The 15,590-nt window shown below is 29.5% G+C and overlaps 2 protein-coding genes across 3 annotated transcripts; one reads left to right on the top strand and one right to left on the bottom strand.

The window, feature by feature from the left end:
- Positions 1–401: 401 nt before the first annotated feature.
- Positions 402–5,528, bottom strand: LOC109798094 (cation/H(+) antiporter 20). The gene is made up of 4 exons (XM_020358304.3): positions 5,285–5,528; positions 4,164–5,210; positions 1,183–2,097; positions 402–1,029 (listed from the first exon to the last, which is right to left on the bottom strand). Exons 1-4 carry the CDS (start codon positions 5,462–5,464, stop codon positions 628–630), a joined length of 2,544 nt encoding a protein of 847 aa, XP_020213893.2. The 5' UTR covers positions 5,465–5,528; the 3' UTR covers positions 402–627.
- An 8,034-nt stretch (positions 5,529–13,562) lies between these two features.
- LOC109797973 (dolichyl-diphosphooligosaccharide-protein glycosyltransferase subunit) lies at positions 13,563–14,995 on the top strand. 2 transcript variants are annotated; one of them, XM_020358155.3, is made up of 3 exons: positions 13,563–13,679; positions 14,012–14,105; positions 14,585–14,995. In XM_020358155.3, exon 3 carries the CDS (start codon positions 14,585–14,587, stop codon positions 14,696–14,698), a length of 114 nt encoding a protein of 37 aa, XP_020213744.1. In that variant the 5' UTR covers positions 13,563–13,679; positions 14,012–14,105; the 3' UTR covers positions 14,699–14,995. The 2 variants fall into 2 exon arrangements, with proteins under 2 accessions (XP_020213744.1, XP_082915395.1); XM_083059269.1 differs by having other exon boundaries at positions 14,016–14,105.
- Positions 14,996–15,590: the final 595 nt, after the last annotated feature.

The following is a 15,590-nucleotide window of genomic DNA, read 5'->3' on the forward strand; positions in this document are numbered from 1 at the left end:
CAATTTGGGAATTCTTAGGACAATTAAGAGGCTTTCTATGTCGAGTGTGACTCTACCAGACATAGAAAGCACTTTTGGTGTCGCATGTAATTGCATCCATCATTAAAATCAACACATTTTACAATGAGTGTGATTTTACCCGTCATAAAAAAGTTGTGATCAACTTAAAAGTTGGTCTCACCAACACATTCTATGACGGGTGCAATTACATTTGAAAAAAAAAAAGAAACATATTCTATGTCATGTAAAGTTACATATGTCATAGAAAACTTTTTCATATTTACGACTTTATCAATACATCACTAAATTTCTATAACATGTAAATTAGACCAAATATAAAATATGTTATAAAAAACTCTTTTTACACCGTAAATAATTATAAGAATAACAACATATAAACATAGTACAAACAAAGAACTTCATGCACATTATTTCAACTTATCCTTTCATACAATGATCCATTAGATTTCAAAGACAATGAGCAACAATAGTTATTATTTTTTTTTTTGTGATATATTTTCTTATTTTTTATGACTCTATTTATTTATTTTCTCCTCTGATTCTCTCTAATTTGTTCTTCTTTATGAAACAAACCGTTGGTATCAAACATATAGTGGAAAAAAAACATTACACTATTTTGTTGTTTGTTATTGAAATTGCTACCCTATGGGATGAATCATTATCGTTGACCTTGTCGTCCTCATTATGCACCTCGTGTATGGGAGCATCATCTACTATTGTTACATCATGTTGCTGAATAATCAATATTGATGAAGTCACCTCATCGTGTTCCGACGACGTTAGAACATCCCCAATAGGTCCTAACTCTGCGTGCTCTGCTTGCCTTTTCGCCAATCCAGCCACCATATTCGACAGAAATCGACCCTTCCCAACTACTATAACATCATAATCCCCACTTTTCCCTATTGCTACTACTTGTTCCACAATGTTCTCACTAACCTTCTCAATATATTCCACCTTCTCATTCAATTTGCTTCTAAACTTTGCTATGGCCGCCTCATCCAACTCCTGTAATTACACAATTATAACGTTATAAGTACATTACCATGACCTGAATCCTAATGCATTATTACAACTATAGTCTACATTAAATATAAATGTTGTGGAGTTGAAACTTGAATTCTAATACTTGCAATATTGTACCAAAGTTTTGTGATTTACCTGTTCTGTCTGACGGTTCATGTTAGCAGTGGAGAAGCTGTAACTTTTGTCACTGTTATTGTCATTTGAGAAGCTTAACACAATGTCATTTGATTCGTTTCCATTCAGCCCATCCTTTTGAACGAACCTTACAACACGTACTTCAACTGTTGGGTGTTGAAGCATCATCTCCCCTAATTCTAGAGCCTCGCGATCATCGGGCCCACCAAAGAAGATGATGCACACTCGTTGGGCCAGTGCGGCAATTGGGCTTGCAGTCTGAGTTAAATTGCCACGGTCCACTAACACTGCGACCGAGCAAGGAGCCTTTTTAAGCACCTTTTGGTTGACCACTCTCCATTCGTGGCCCACGTTCTCCAATACGCGACGGCGGTTATCGTTCTCGCAATCCTCATCCGCTTCTAAGCGCCAGTGTTTGTGAAAGGGCAAGATGATGATGGTGACCCTCTTTTCCTCTGCCACGTGGCAAATGTCCTCGTGCATGGTGGAGAGAGAGGAGATAGCGGTGGTTGACCGGACTTTGACTTGGCCCTTTGGAAAGGCTCCAGCGAGGTCGAGGTGGCGGTTGCGGCGGTTGAAGAAAGGGAAACCGTTCTTACGAGCGCGTTGGACCATCATGATGGAGGATGAGCGCTCTGAGAGCTCAACGAGGTGCATCAGGAACAACTTTATCAAGGACTTGCTCGTGCCGCGAGTTGATTCGATTAAACTTATGATAGAAGGGATGTTGTTTGGGCCGTGGATGCAGGCCAACACTCGGAACTCATTGCCCATTTTGTTGGCTCCTAGCTTTCGCTGGCTCTTCACTGGGGTGCCACCAGCTGGTTTGTACACGGCCATCACTATTGGAGTTGTCATGAAGGTGGTGAATAGAGCCATCAGGACTAGGATTGCAAATATTTCATCGTTCAAAACCTGTAATTCAATCAACATGTACACCATGCATGCCAAATTCCCAATATTATTATAACAACAACTGTAACGTACGTGTGAAATAATTAATACCTCAGAAGCTTTGTCAACAAAAACTCATCATCTAGTACCATAAATCCAACACAATTAACTCTTTTTCTATGCTTACGTACGCATCTGTGTCTTCATCTTAGGAGGGAAAACAGTTTCGTTAATTAAGTGGAGGGAAAGAATTCATCCTAGGTCTGGATTCTGCTTTTACATCATTATTCTAGTTACGAAGAAAAATATTTTCTCATATAAATAAGGCTGTTTATATTTTAAGATGGAAAAAATAAGAAACAAAATATTAAATATAATACGTAATATAAGAATGAAAGAGAGAAATAAATAAAAAATATAAAGTGGGTGTTAAAAATGAGAATCATTCTCGATATAGGATATCAAAGTAAACACGCACGCACGTGGGCAGGAGGAGTAAATAACAAAAACACTAATCAATCTGGCCTGACAAAGTTAGATCCTAACTTATCACTAGAGGTTTTAACGGGTAGAGCGGGTATCGATGGCTCCTCGCTACTTGCTCCCTTTCGTATCTATTTTTATATTTATATAGGTATTATTTCTAAACTTATATATAAGTAAATAAACTTATGTATTATGCATAATTAATATAAAAAAATCAATTTTAGAATTAAATTTAATTATTACTTCAACCCTATGAATCAAATCTTATATATTAACATGAATTTCTATTTTAAGTGAGAGTATTTTAAGAAATTTTTTCAACACAAAAATTTGTAGAAATTTTTATAACTTCTTATCTAATTTATTTTTTATTTATTATAATTATTTACTAATTAAATATTAATATTTTAGGATAAATTATCAATAAATAAATAATATATTTTACAATACAAATTATTTATCATAAATCTAAAATATAATTTATATGTTTAATAGTTTATGTATATTTATTTTAAATATAAATTATACATTCAAATATAGTGTTTTTGTACATATTATTTATATTATTTTAATAGTTTATGTATATTATTTTGTGATATCAATTGCAAGTATATTATATATGTACATATTATTTATATTTTAAATTTGTATTAGTATACAGTTTAACATGTAATTTTTTTATGTATTTTTTTACAAAATAAAAATAATTTTAAATAAGATAAAAAAATTGAAATTTAAAATAAGATATGAATTTATTAAAATTTATAAGTATAAAATATATTTAATATGAATATTTTTTTAATAAAAATAAATAAAAATCGAGTCATGCGGTTTAACTAGTGACTCATCAGTTCAACCTTTGACCCACTAATCTAGTACCTTAACCGGTTCAATGACCGATCTGAATTTTAAAACTATGCTGAAAGGATGTTATATATATGTTATATATGCTCAAAGGGTGGGATAGCTGGCCCCAAGATTTAACGCGGCTGCATACACAAGGTAGGATTCGAACCCCTGACCTTGCTTAAGCGTGGATCAACCCCTACCGCTGAACCACACGCTTTGGGTTATATATGTTTTGTACTTAACACACCAACACGTCTGTTTTTTATTTTTTTTTATCAACCCAACACGTCTATTTTTGGAAAGTTAGGCGGCGCAATGCTTTGTATTTGTTTTATCAAAAATAGGTGTTAGTTGGATGAAATCGTACGTGGACAAGAAAGAACTAGGCATGATAAACAAAAAAACCTATTCCATACCTAGAAATATTAGTATAATGAATGACATAATTCCATAAAAACTAATTTGATTGAAAGAGATAGAGAAAAATGATAAATATTAAAGAGGTGTTTGTAAGTAAAGAGTGTTGATTACTATAATAGTACAGGAGACGACATTTCAACGTTCCCATGTTTTTTTAAAGTTGGCCCTTAGAAATGAAGAAATCGTATGGATGGAAAAGACATGCAATTGGACTAGTCAGTGGGTTGATCAAACTTTCCCATCTTACACGGCTTCCATAAGCAAGGTAGAATTGGACATAAAGGGGTAAAGAAATATAGGTTTTAAACTAGTAGTAAAAGTGAGGTACGTACCTTTTTTTCTTTTCCAATGTTGAGGACGATAAGCTCTACAAGGCCTTTGGTGTTCATGAGGACGCCAAGTGTGAGCGATTCCCTAACGGGTATCATGCAGAACATGGCCACAACGAAGGTGCCTAGAATTTTCCCAGCACAGGCCGTGAATATCACGAGAACCAGAAGCCCCCATGCGGAAGCGCCACGTATGCTAGTTACGTCCGTTTTCAACCCGCTAGAAGCAAAGTAGAGAGGTAACAACAAACCCAAGACAAAATCCTCGATCCTCTCCACCAACCTCTTCGCCATGTTCCCCTCCTTCGGAACAGTTAACCCAAACACAAACGCCCCGAATATGGCGTGGATCCCAATGAAATCCGTCACGAATCCCGACACCAAAACCCCCGCCAGAGTCAAACACACGTAAACCTCGCCAACGGCCTCGTTTTCGTTTTCGTTTTCGCCTCTCCGCGCAACCACCTTCATCAATGGTCGAACGACGACCATCATGAACACCACAAACCCAACGCCGGAGAGAAGAACCCAGAGCGACACCAGAGGGCTCTTGCTGCTGCTGTTGCTTCCGCTTCCGCTTCCGCTTCCGCCGGCGAGGGCGACGGCGAGGGCGAGGAGGATCCACGCGGCGACGTCGTTGAAGGCGGCGGCGGCCATGGCGGTCTCCCCGACGCGCGTGGTGAGGAGCTTGAGCTCCGCTAAGATGCGGGCGAGCACAGGGAAGGCGGTGATGGAAAGCGCGACTCCCATGAAGACTAGGAACTGCGCGAAGGCGGCTTGGTCGGCGCCGGGGAGGGTTTTGCGGAGGAGGAGGGCGACGCCGATGCCGCAGACGAATGGGAGGGAGATTCCGACGGCGGCGATGGTGAAGGCTCTTGAGCCGGAGCGGCGAATGGCGCGGAGGTCGAGCTCGAGACCGACGAGGAAGAGGAAAAAGAGAAGCCCTATGGTGGCGACTGATTCGAGCGTTGGCGTGCTCCATGAAGGGAATATACGGTGCAGATACTTTTTGTTTCTTCCCAGTGCCGATGGGCCCAGCAACACTCCACCCTGTTCAATTTCTAATTCATTAATGAGTCAAAAAAGAAAAAGAGGGATGGATGGATATTACTATTATTACATACGAGAATCTCAGCGATGACTTTGGGTTGTCGGAGAGGTTTGAGGAGGAAAGCGAGGGAGCGGCTGAGGGCGACAACCAATATGATTTGGACTGTTAACAGTGGGAAGGCATAGTCCAAAGGATTGTCACCTTCCCACACTCCATTCGAGGATGTCTTTATGGATGTTATGTTCAACACCATCCTTCCTTTCCTTATCACACCACTTCTTCCTTCCTCATTTCTATTTATACACTTTCATCCCAACTCTCCCTCTCTATACTAATTTAAAACACCTTAATTAACTCCAAAAATCTATTTTACAATAATTATAATAAAATAAACATCATATCTAACATACAACATTAAATCAATCAAAATAAAAGAAAAAATATTATTAAAAAAATTTAAATTATAAACATTAAAAACATAAGTAGTAAAATTGCGAAAATTAAAAATATATTTTAACTTTTTTTATTATCAACTCTTCATAATTTGCCTTTACGAAAACTTAAAGACTTATAAATAATATTTATTTTAATAACTTAAAAAATGTTTTAAAAATGTCATATACTAATATAATATCACTAATAATTATGAATGATCAAATATTTAATAATAATTAAATAATAATAATAAATATTATAAAAATAATTTTAAACTAAAATTAAAACTCGTTCAAAGACTTAGTTCTATAAAATAAAATAAAAAATAATAGAGAAATAAGACAAGAAGTAAAGCAAGCGCAGGTGTTGGAGAGAGCTTGGCTGGAGGATCCAGGTGCTCTCTTTTTTTACAAGTATATTCCTACTGGCGGTTATTGAAAATTTGAAAATCAACTACTGATATGATTTAAATTTCTTAACATTTTTTTAAAATGATAAACTTGACATCGTGAAATTATTTTTTTTAACTAGCAGATACATCGCACAGTGTTGATTTTGAAATCGGATGAATCAATTGCGTGAAAAGGATAACAACAACCATTGATTAATTTTGAGGAAGAGATTCTGTTTTTGATAATGATTCCACAGTCTATTTCAAAGTATTTCAATAGTCGTGTATAAACGTTTGAATGTGGAAGAAATAAATACTATAAAAGCCGGTGTCGATGATAAGATAGAACATGATTAGTCTCTTATTGTTATAATGAGTGATTTATTGTAAACAGGATAAGATATTTTATCATATTTTTTTATAAGAAAAACATTCTAAAACACTGCAGATCTCTAACAGAAGTGTTGAAACTTTGAATGGGTTAGGATGAAAAAAAAAATACAAATAATTGACTTGATTAGTGATATAATATATATATTTTTTTACACCTCGATATAATATAATTAGAAGATAGAGAAAAATAAATCATGTGACTTGGGAGTTTGTAAATGTTGGATGTCTCTTTTTTTGTGAATTAAATGCTGGGTGTCTAAATACTCTATTTGTATTGTTATAAGCAAAACAAATAACAATATAAAAAATTAATTTTATATATGTTAAAAAATTAATTATATGTATTAAAAAAATAATTTAATAATATTTTAAAAAAAAATATTTGATATAAATATAAAATAATTAGTGCAACTAGAATGTCATGTATTATTAAAAGATAAATATTTTATAAAAAAATATCGTTAAATGAGATAAAAAATAGTCAAAATTTATTTGTATTTAAAAATAAAAATATGTATTTTTTATAATAGAGAATAGAGAGAATATTATTATTTTTATTTTATTTTATTACTCTATTATAAACTTATTTGAATACATTTATAAGTATTTTTAAGAGTTTTTTATTTAAAAAATTATTTATATATATATATATATATATATATATATATTATAAAGGAGTTATATAGGTATGTAACCGTTTTTAGTCTTTATCTTTTAATGAACCACTATATCCATTAGATGTAAACAAAAAAAACTTATATCTTTTTTAAATAACTACATGCAACCTTCTAATATTCTATGTATAATTATTAGAAACACGAAGTACCTCGACACATATAGTATATATATAAGAGATCAAATATCATCAGTATAATTTTTATCAACTATTATACTGTTTAATAATTTTATATTAAAAGTAATTTATAAAATTTTATCATTAGATTAAAAGTTCTTTACTATCAAATTATATATGTAATTCTATATTAATTGAAGATAATTTGATATCTCATCCATGTAGATCCAAATTGACGTAATATATGCATTTTAAAATATACAAAACATAAACAATTTGATTATCTTATAATTATTGTTAAATTTTACATAAACATATAAGATGACATGTATTTATAATTCAATTGATTAGATTGACAAAATTGATGGATGATACGTTTTTATAATTATCCGTTAATTTGAATAAATAAAATAAAATATCAAATAATTTTTAAAATTTTTAAAAAATTGCAGATTTGATCTGTGCATTAAGAATTTTAAATTTAAGAATCATTGAGATTTGATATAGAACATGAGTCATTAAACAAAATAAGTCTAAATACACTTACTCTTGAAGTAAACAGTTATCTCTTTATATATATATATATATATGTGTGTGTGTGTGTGTGAATCAATGCAGTCCAATGGTTGATACTTGCCCTTGTAAGGAGAGGTTGTAATCCAAATTATCGATGAACATGAAAAGGAAAGAAAATTGGTTCTAAATAAAGATGTGAATAGGTCAAATTTTAAACATGGAACTGTGACTTAACTTGACCTGACTTATTTAATAAAAAAATTATATTTTAACTTTAAAAAATAATTTATTTAAAAAAGTTAGGCTAAACTCTAAATCCTAAACTTATAAAAACATATTGTTACACCTAATAGGCTAGTCTATTTCTTTATATACTATAAAAAAAATACACATATTACATTATTAATGATATAATTAAATAAATATATTTTTAACAAAAAAAACTAAATTATTAACATTTTGATATTTTCACTTAATCTTTTTACATTTCCTGTTCATACAAAATAAAGAAATAGGAAATAAAAAATAATGTGTATAAAAAATTTATAATAAATAATAGATAGAACTTATATTTTATTTTTATAGAATAAATTTAATTTATATATTTAAAATCTAAGTTAAGTTGACATATTTTCATTATTTAAAAAAATAATGTGACTTTCATTTAATCATTATTATCATAATCACAATATAGGAGCGATATAAAGAAAAACACGTTTTTTTCACTTATTATCTACAAAGAATTATTAAGAACGATATTATAATAATAATAATAATAATAATAATAATAATAATAATAATAATAATAATAATAATAATAATAATAATAATAATAATAATAATACCAAAAATATATTTGGGAACTATAAACTACCTTTTGTATTTTGAAGAGACATTCTCTGACTTTAAAACCGGACAATATGATCATGATAAAAGAAAAAAAGACAATATATAATCATAACTAATACAGCTGTGAGACGAATGATTGGTGGACGGTTTTCCAAGTAATAACATAACCATAAAAGAAGGAAAATAAAACAAAAATTAAAACTGCATTTCGTTTTTCAAGTAACATGAACCAAAAAGAAAGGGAAAAAAAGGCTGCTAAAAGAAATGCGGATCAGAAAATTCTCAAACAAGAATAATATATTTTTTTTAAGTTTTAAGTTCAAATCTTATAAGTAAAAATAAAAATAAAAATTATACGTATATTTATTCAAACTTAAAAAAAAAATATTTTTAAATAAATATTTTAAACAATAATTATTTAAGAAATTGATAGAAATTTTTTATTAAGAAAAGTAAAAAATGTTCAGTTTTTAAAAAATTAAACACATAAAAAATGAAAAAAAAATGTTTATTTTATTTAAAAAAACACTATTATAAGAAAGAAAAAAATTAAACAAACAGACCTATATTAATAAAGTGCCAGAAAGTAATGAGAAGTTGAAAAATAAAGTGGATTTGAAAAGAGGAAACAAAAGGAAAGTGTAAGAATTATAATTTGAGACCCATTACTTAATATAAACTTCTAATCTAAATTGAGGAAAAGTGTGTAAAAGTTTTCCTTTTCAATATCGGAACCATATTGATAATAAAATATTAAAAGTAATAAGTAAATAAAATAATATTTTTTATTTATTACTTTTAAATAAAATTATTTATAAAAAAAATTAAACTTTCATTCTATTTTCCTTCTATTTCTCTTTTATCAAATAATTTTTATTTATTTATTTTTCTTTTATTTCTTTTCTCTTTATCTAACACAGTGTAAAGGTCAGGATTGATTCGAAAGTAAAGCAAAAAATGTCACATATATCAATAAAAAAAAGTCCAACATACAGTTCTTTTGTTTCATGCTTGTTTCAAATTTTGTTTTAAACCTTTGTGAGTCAACCCTTAGAAAGGTAGCATTCAGTCAAATTTTTTAACATAATTTAGTCATCAATAAAATATGTGAATATTTTACATTAATTACATAATTATATATAAAAAATATTCGTGGAAAAATAGTTATAAACAATATAAAAAATGTTTATTTTTTTAATTAAAGTCGCGTGTGGTGATATTCAATTGAGAAATAATTCAACATTAAAAAAAAATGTTTAATAGAGTGATGGACGGCATTATTATTCATTGATATGTTATATGTTTATCATTTGACATTTTTAACTTCAACATATCTATATCGATCTTTCTATATATTTTATTTTTACTTTAACATATCTATATCAATCTTTCTATATATTTTATTATTAATGAATGTATTTGAAAAGATGTTTGAAGAATTCGTAAGTTATTTTAATTAATTAGTTTGTTGGGTGCACGATTTTATTTTATAAATTTATCATTTATTTTAATAAATTAATTGAAGTAGATTATACTTCTCCGTCCCAATAATAGTTGTGCTTCAAAAATTTTATGCATAGATTAAAAATAACAATAAATATATTACTTTTTAATACAATTTTACTAAAATAATTTAATCTCTCAATTACTACGTAATACATTATATTTGATTGAGATACTTGAATAAATTATGAAGGGACAAATAAGAAAAATAATAATTGACATTACATTGAAAAATTCAATGAGAACACCATTCATTTTAGACACTTTTCAATGATAAAAATGTAGTCATTGTAGATTGCGATAGTAGCTTATAATTCTTTTTCTTCTTTTTTCTCATTTGTTTATCCTCATTAATTTGTTTAAAATCTTTTTTTAGCCTGTTAAATTAGAAAGTATCTTAATTACATGTTATTCTCTCACTCTCATCATAAAAGAAATAAATATATGTCATTTTACATTAATCAATTAATTTATAAACTATCGTGCTAAACATTTTTAATTTAATCAGCTAACTTATTAGCTAGCATTATATCAACTTCTAACTTATAACATAAACTTTTAACTAGTTTATAAGTTTTCAACTAACTTAAACTAGTTTTATCAAAGACTGTCTTAGTAACTTAAGTTTTTTTTTCTTTCAATAAACATAATATATCCAATATCTTAAAACAAATAAATATAAATTAATTTACAATTTTTGTAAATAACTTCTGCTAATAAAATATCGTTTTAATAATAATGAGAATCAATCTTAGAAGCATTAAATCAACTTCCAGTAACTTAAGATTTAGTAACAACATATCGAATAAGAGTGTTTATAAATGAATTCAAACGAATGAAGAAAAAAAAAACTAATCCTATATTTTGAAAAATGATTTAACAAACCAAAAACCAAACCAAACAAAAATAAATAAATAAAAACAATTATTTTAGTATATTAAAGCAGAAATATAATTTGATTTTAAAAATCAATCCAATCCGACAGAGATCAAATTTATACGTGCTTATATATTTTTATTTGTAATTTTTTAATATTACTCATGCTTGTATTTTTTTGCTTCTATATATTTGTAAAATTATCTCATAACTTATAAAAAAATACATTTACTTAGAATATTTATTATTAACTATTTGAATAAATAAATATAAATATAAGACTTAAATATGTATTCAATTTCTACAATATATGGCTTTTCTTTAATCTTTGTAATTTTTTAATTATTAATATTTTCTTAATATCTATTTTTTAGTATTGACATGAATATAAAAATAAAAAAGTATTAATTAAGATAATTAATAATGTAACAATGTATGTTTTAGGTATTTTAATTAATTATGTGTTATATATACAATTATTTAATTATTGTTTGTTATAATTGTTATTTTAAAGTTTGAGGGGTTGAGGGGTTGAGGGGTTCTTGAAAGTTAAAGTCAGAGAGATAGGCTTTTGGAGTCAAAGATATTTCGTTATTCTTCTGACTCGTGAAAGCATTCTAAATCACTCCCTTAATCAAGAAGTGGTGTTGGATTGAATATTCAAATTTGGTGACTAAGAATCCATAGTCAAGGTTGTCATACGAGGGGCTCTCAAAGAGCTTTATTCTTTGTCGTTCCCTCTTCCTTATCTTGTTTTGGAGCAATCCGAGGTAAAGAAAGTTAAAACTCAACTCTTGATGCATCTATTTGTGCATATTGCTTGAATTCCTTTAAGCTGTATGACTATGTTGTTCAAAACGAATTTGGTGGCAAGGAGATTTGGGGTTTTGGCATTCTTGATGAAAATTTGAGAAATTGATTATTTTCTCGAGGTGTTGTTGAAGCACGTGTATTATCATTTGATTTTTGAGTTGTGTTGTTAAAATTGAGAGATTTTGGGATTGCATGCATGGATTTTTGCATAATTATAGAGAATTTAGAGGTTGGGTGGTATTCATAGCTACTGGGGATGATGGCTATTGAGTTATGAGATTAAGCGTGAATTTTCACACCCAACATGAGAAATGGGGAGTATCTCTAAAATGTCGAGGCTTAGTGTGAGATTTCACACTTAACATGACTAAGGTTGAGTATGAATCTTACGCTTAATGTGAGAATTGGGTGGGCCTTTGGGAAGCTGATGTTGGGCATGAGATTCTATGCTTAACATAGGAATTTGAAAATTTTCTTATATAACTCTTTGGAAGCCTTAGGCTAAGCGTGAGATTCCACGCTCAATGTGGAGACTTAATAAATTTTTTTTCTAATTGAGTTGGTTATTTATTTGATGGATTTATTTGGTGGTGAATACTTGTTGTTGGAGTTGTCTCGTGCTTAAATGATGATGAATATGTTGTATATCGAGTGATGTTAATAAACATTAATATGCTACATTTGTATAATTGAAATGATGATGAACATTGATATGCTTTGTATGATTGATATGCTAAGTATGAGTTTTTTTAACAACCGATTTTCAACTATAAAGTTTTAGATGTTTTTCTTAAATGTTTTTAAGATTTATTTCCCCCCTCCTTAATTTCGTATTTCTTTTTACCTATTATATTCATTTTATTTCTAAATTGGTTTTCAATTTTTTTAAAAAGAATAAACTTATATTTCGAACAAGTACAAAAAGAATAAATATACATATATGAAAAGACCATATATTTAATTTTTCAAAAGAAAAAATTATTCTAAAAATGACTTTCATAAATAATTATATAATTTCAAAATTTTCTTTAAATAATTAATGTTTATTTCCAAAAATAATTTTTGAAAAATAAAATGAAAAAAATAACGCGGTTGAAGATTATTTTAGAAAAATAAATTAAAAAAAACTTATATATATAATTGTATAATGTAGTTTCCATTTTTAAAAGATTTTTTTTCTTAAATTACTTTTTCACTTAACCGTGAAACATCAGTAATTATTCATTCTATTTTTTATTTTTTTTTCTTCTCACATTCTTTTAATAACCAATCATTTTATTATTTATTATTTTAAAAAATAATTAAGAGGCATGAAATGTCTCATTCATCTATTATATATATATATATATATATATTAATCTATATTAATATATAAAGGGGATACTCTCCACTTTTTTAGACCATTGTACTCTTATTTTAAAAAATTAGAAAAAAAATATTTTTTAATCAAATTTAAGAACTTGAAACTAATGAATCTATACTAATACTAATATATAAATGGAATACCACTTTCAATAACTATTTTTTGTTTTTATTTTTACATGAACTATTTTTTTCTTTATTTTATTTTTTAATAATTATATTTTTTATAAGTAATTTTTCATTTATTTCTTTTTCTTTTTTAATATAATACAAGCACAAAATATCTTTTTCTTGCTAGTATATTATAAAGGAAATTTGTATCTAATAAATAAAGAAGTGTAAGTAAAATAAAAAAGATTGCAATGAATCTAAAGCCCAGCCCAATGCAAGTTTTTAATAAAAGGAATAAAAAAATATGTAGGGATAAATGAGAGAGGGGTCTGGTATAAATAATAAATTCATTAAATTGTAGGGAAGAACGCTATTCACTTTGAAAGGGTTATTAGGTTTAGAGAGACAACACCAATCGGCTCCGAGGTAACCCCTCTCTTCCTACTTTCTCTTACATTTCATTCACTTCGATTCCCTTTTCACTTTTCATATATGCTCTCTATCGAATTTTTTCTTTGCATGTTTCTCGCTCTCCAATCTCATCAATTCCCGATTCAACAATTCATCGATTTGTTCGTTTTCACCGACTTAGGTTTAAAATTGATTGCAAGTTAGAAATTCAGTTTATTTATCCACCATCCATTCCCGTGCATTTCAATTTCTATTATCATTATATGAGTAAATTTGAAAAATTGTGATGGGTAAAATGGTCACCGAATTGAACACTATTGACATCGGTTGTTCTTATTTGTGTTAAGTAAGTGTGGGGGAAACACTGCATTGAGACCTAGGAATCACGACTTCAACACTCGGCCGAAGGAAAAGTGAAGGCCACTGCCACCGCGTCCAAAGGTAATCTCAACCCCTCTCAATGCCTTCCTTATTCTCATGAACGAATTCTTTCTCCATTTTCCGCTTTCGTTTTTTCCACCATCACAAATTGACCGTGCCAATGCCGATTGCGCGTTTTCCTTGACATGCTTCCGTATCAGTTTTCAGATCGGGGCTTATTGTTTCTGTTTATATATAAATCTATAATATCAGTATGATTTTAATTAGTCGATCTAGAATGAGGGTTGGGACCAAAATTCATATATAAATTTCCTTCAATCTTCTCGAGGTGAAATGGACATTAAATTGAATACCCATTTTTGTTGCATCTTCATGTTTGTTTTTAATTGTATACTGCTATGTCAATGTCACTGTTGAATCAAAATTTCGTGGGATAGTAGGATTAACATTTTGGATTTGATTTATGTTGTGAATCCGTTTTGTGATATCCCAAACCAGGGTACTGAAATGTGTTCAATTTGTTGGTTGTGATGTTGCAGATGATTGATGATCAAGATCTGGGTTTCTTTGCCAATTTTCTTGGCGTCTTCATCTTTGTACTGGTGATAGCATACCATTTTGTCATGGCTGACCCAAAGTTCGAAGGAAACTAGGAATTTGAGTTCAAGATGTAATTTTTATGTTGTAGACCGGGATGCTTTGCAAATGGAAATCAATTTGATACAATCAAGGACTCAGATTTGGGAATGTGAATTTTAGCTTACTACTAAAACTTTTATAAGCATCAGAGGAGAGCTTAATACTTAAAATTTAGCTATACCTATGTGTGTTTCCTTAAGTTATGTTTTGCAGTTAAGGAACTTTCATTGTGAAACTAGTCAAAATACTGAATTTGGTACAGCTGGGAGATGGGTTTGCTAAGAGATATAAAGCATCCACTTCTCATTCAACATCTTTTATTGGATAGGCGATCTAGTAAGCATAAGTTGTATGCCTTTTTTTTCCCCCCTTATTTTTTCCTCTTCCTTTCTGTTGTTAGAAGGCAGGTTCTAACATGAAAATATATTAGGTTTGCCGAGAGTAAGTGCGGGTTGGTGGGGTTGTATTTCATAGGTTGCCAGTGTTCTACATGAGAATGTTCAATCATTTTTACTTGCTGTGAAGGTAGCAATGTGATTGTTGCATGTGATCACATCTTTTAGTTAAATGAGGACTGGACCATGTTGGAGGATTTTGGGAGATGGTTAAAATGGACTAGTTAATAGTGTTCTAGGATTTTGATAGATAGATAACTGAATATGGTCGAAACGTAGATAAGACAGTTTTACTAAGACTTGCTTCTTGCTGCTTTTCTACAACTGTGCAACAAACTTTTTCTACAAGAGCAGTACGTGATCCATGAAAGAAGTTGCACCAGACCTAAATGTCTTGCACTGTGTGAAAGTGGGGGAGCCTTTACTTGAATTTAAAGATCGATGCAACATACATGGCGCATGCAGAGGCGGTTTATTACATGCACACATATCGTATTTTGTTTCAGCCTTT

Source organism: Cajanus cajan, chromosome 6 (genome assembly GCF_000230855.2).
Source record: "Cajanus cajan strain Asha chromosome 6, NIPB_CcT2T_4, whole genome shotgun sequence".
Taxonomy (NCBI): Eukaryota; Viridiplantae; Streptophyta; class Magnoliopsida; order Fabales; family Fabaceae; genus Cajanus; species Cajanus cajan.

Coding starts and splice junctions, on each gene's coding strand:
- LOC109798094 (XM_020358304.3), bottom strand. CDS start 5,464: ATGGTGTTGAACATAACATCCATAAAGACATCCTCGAATGGAGTGTGG. Junction 5,211..5,284: donor AAGTCATCGCTGAGATTCTC/GTATGTAATAAT, acceptor GAAATTGAACAG/GGTGGAGTGTTGCTGGGCCC. Junction 2,098..4,163: donor ACATTGGAAAAGAAAAAAAG/GTACGTACCTCA, acceptor ATTGAATTACAG/GTTTTGAACGATGAAATATT.
- LOC109797973 (XM_020358155.3), top strand. CDS start 14,585: ATGATTGATGATCAAGATCTGGGTTTCTTTGCCAATTTTCTTGGCGTC.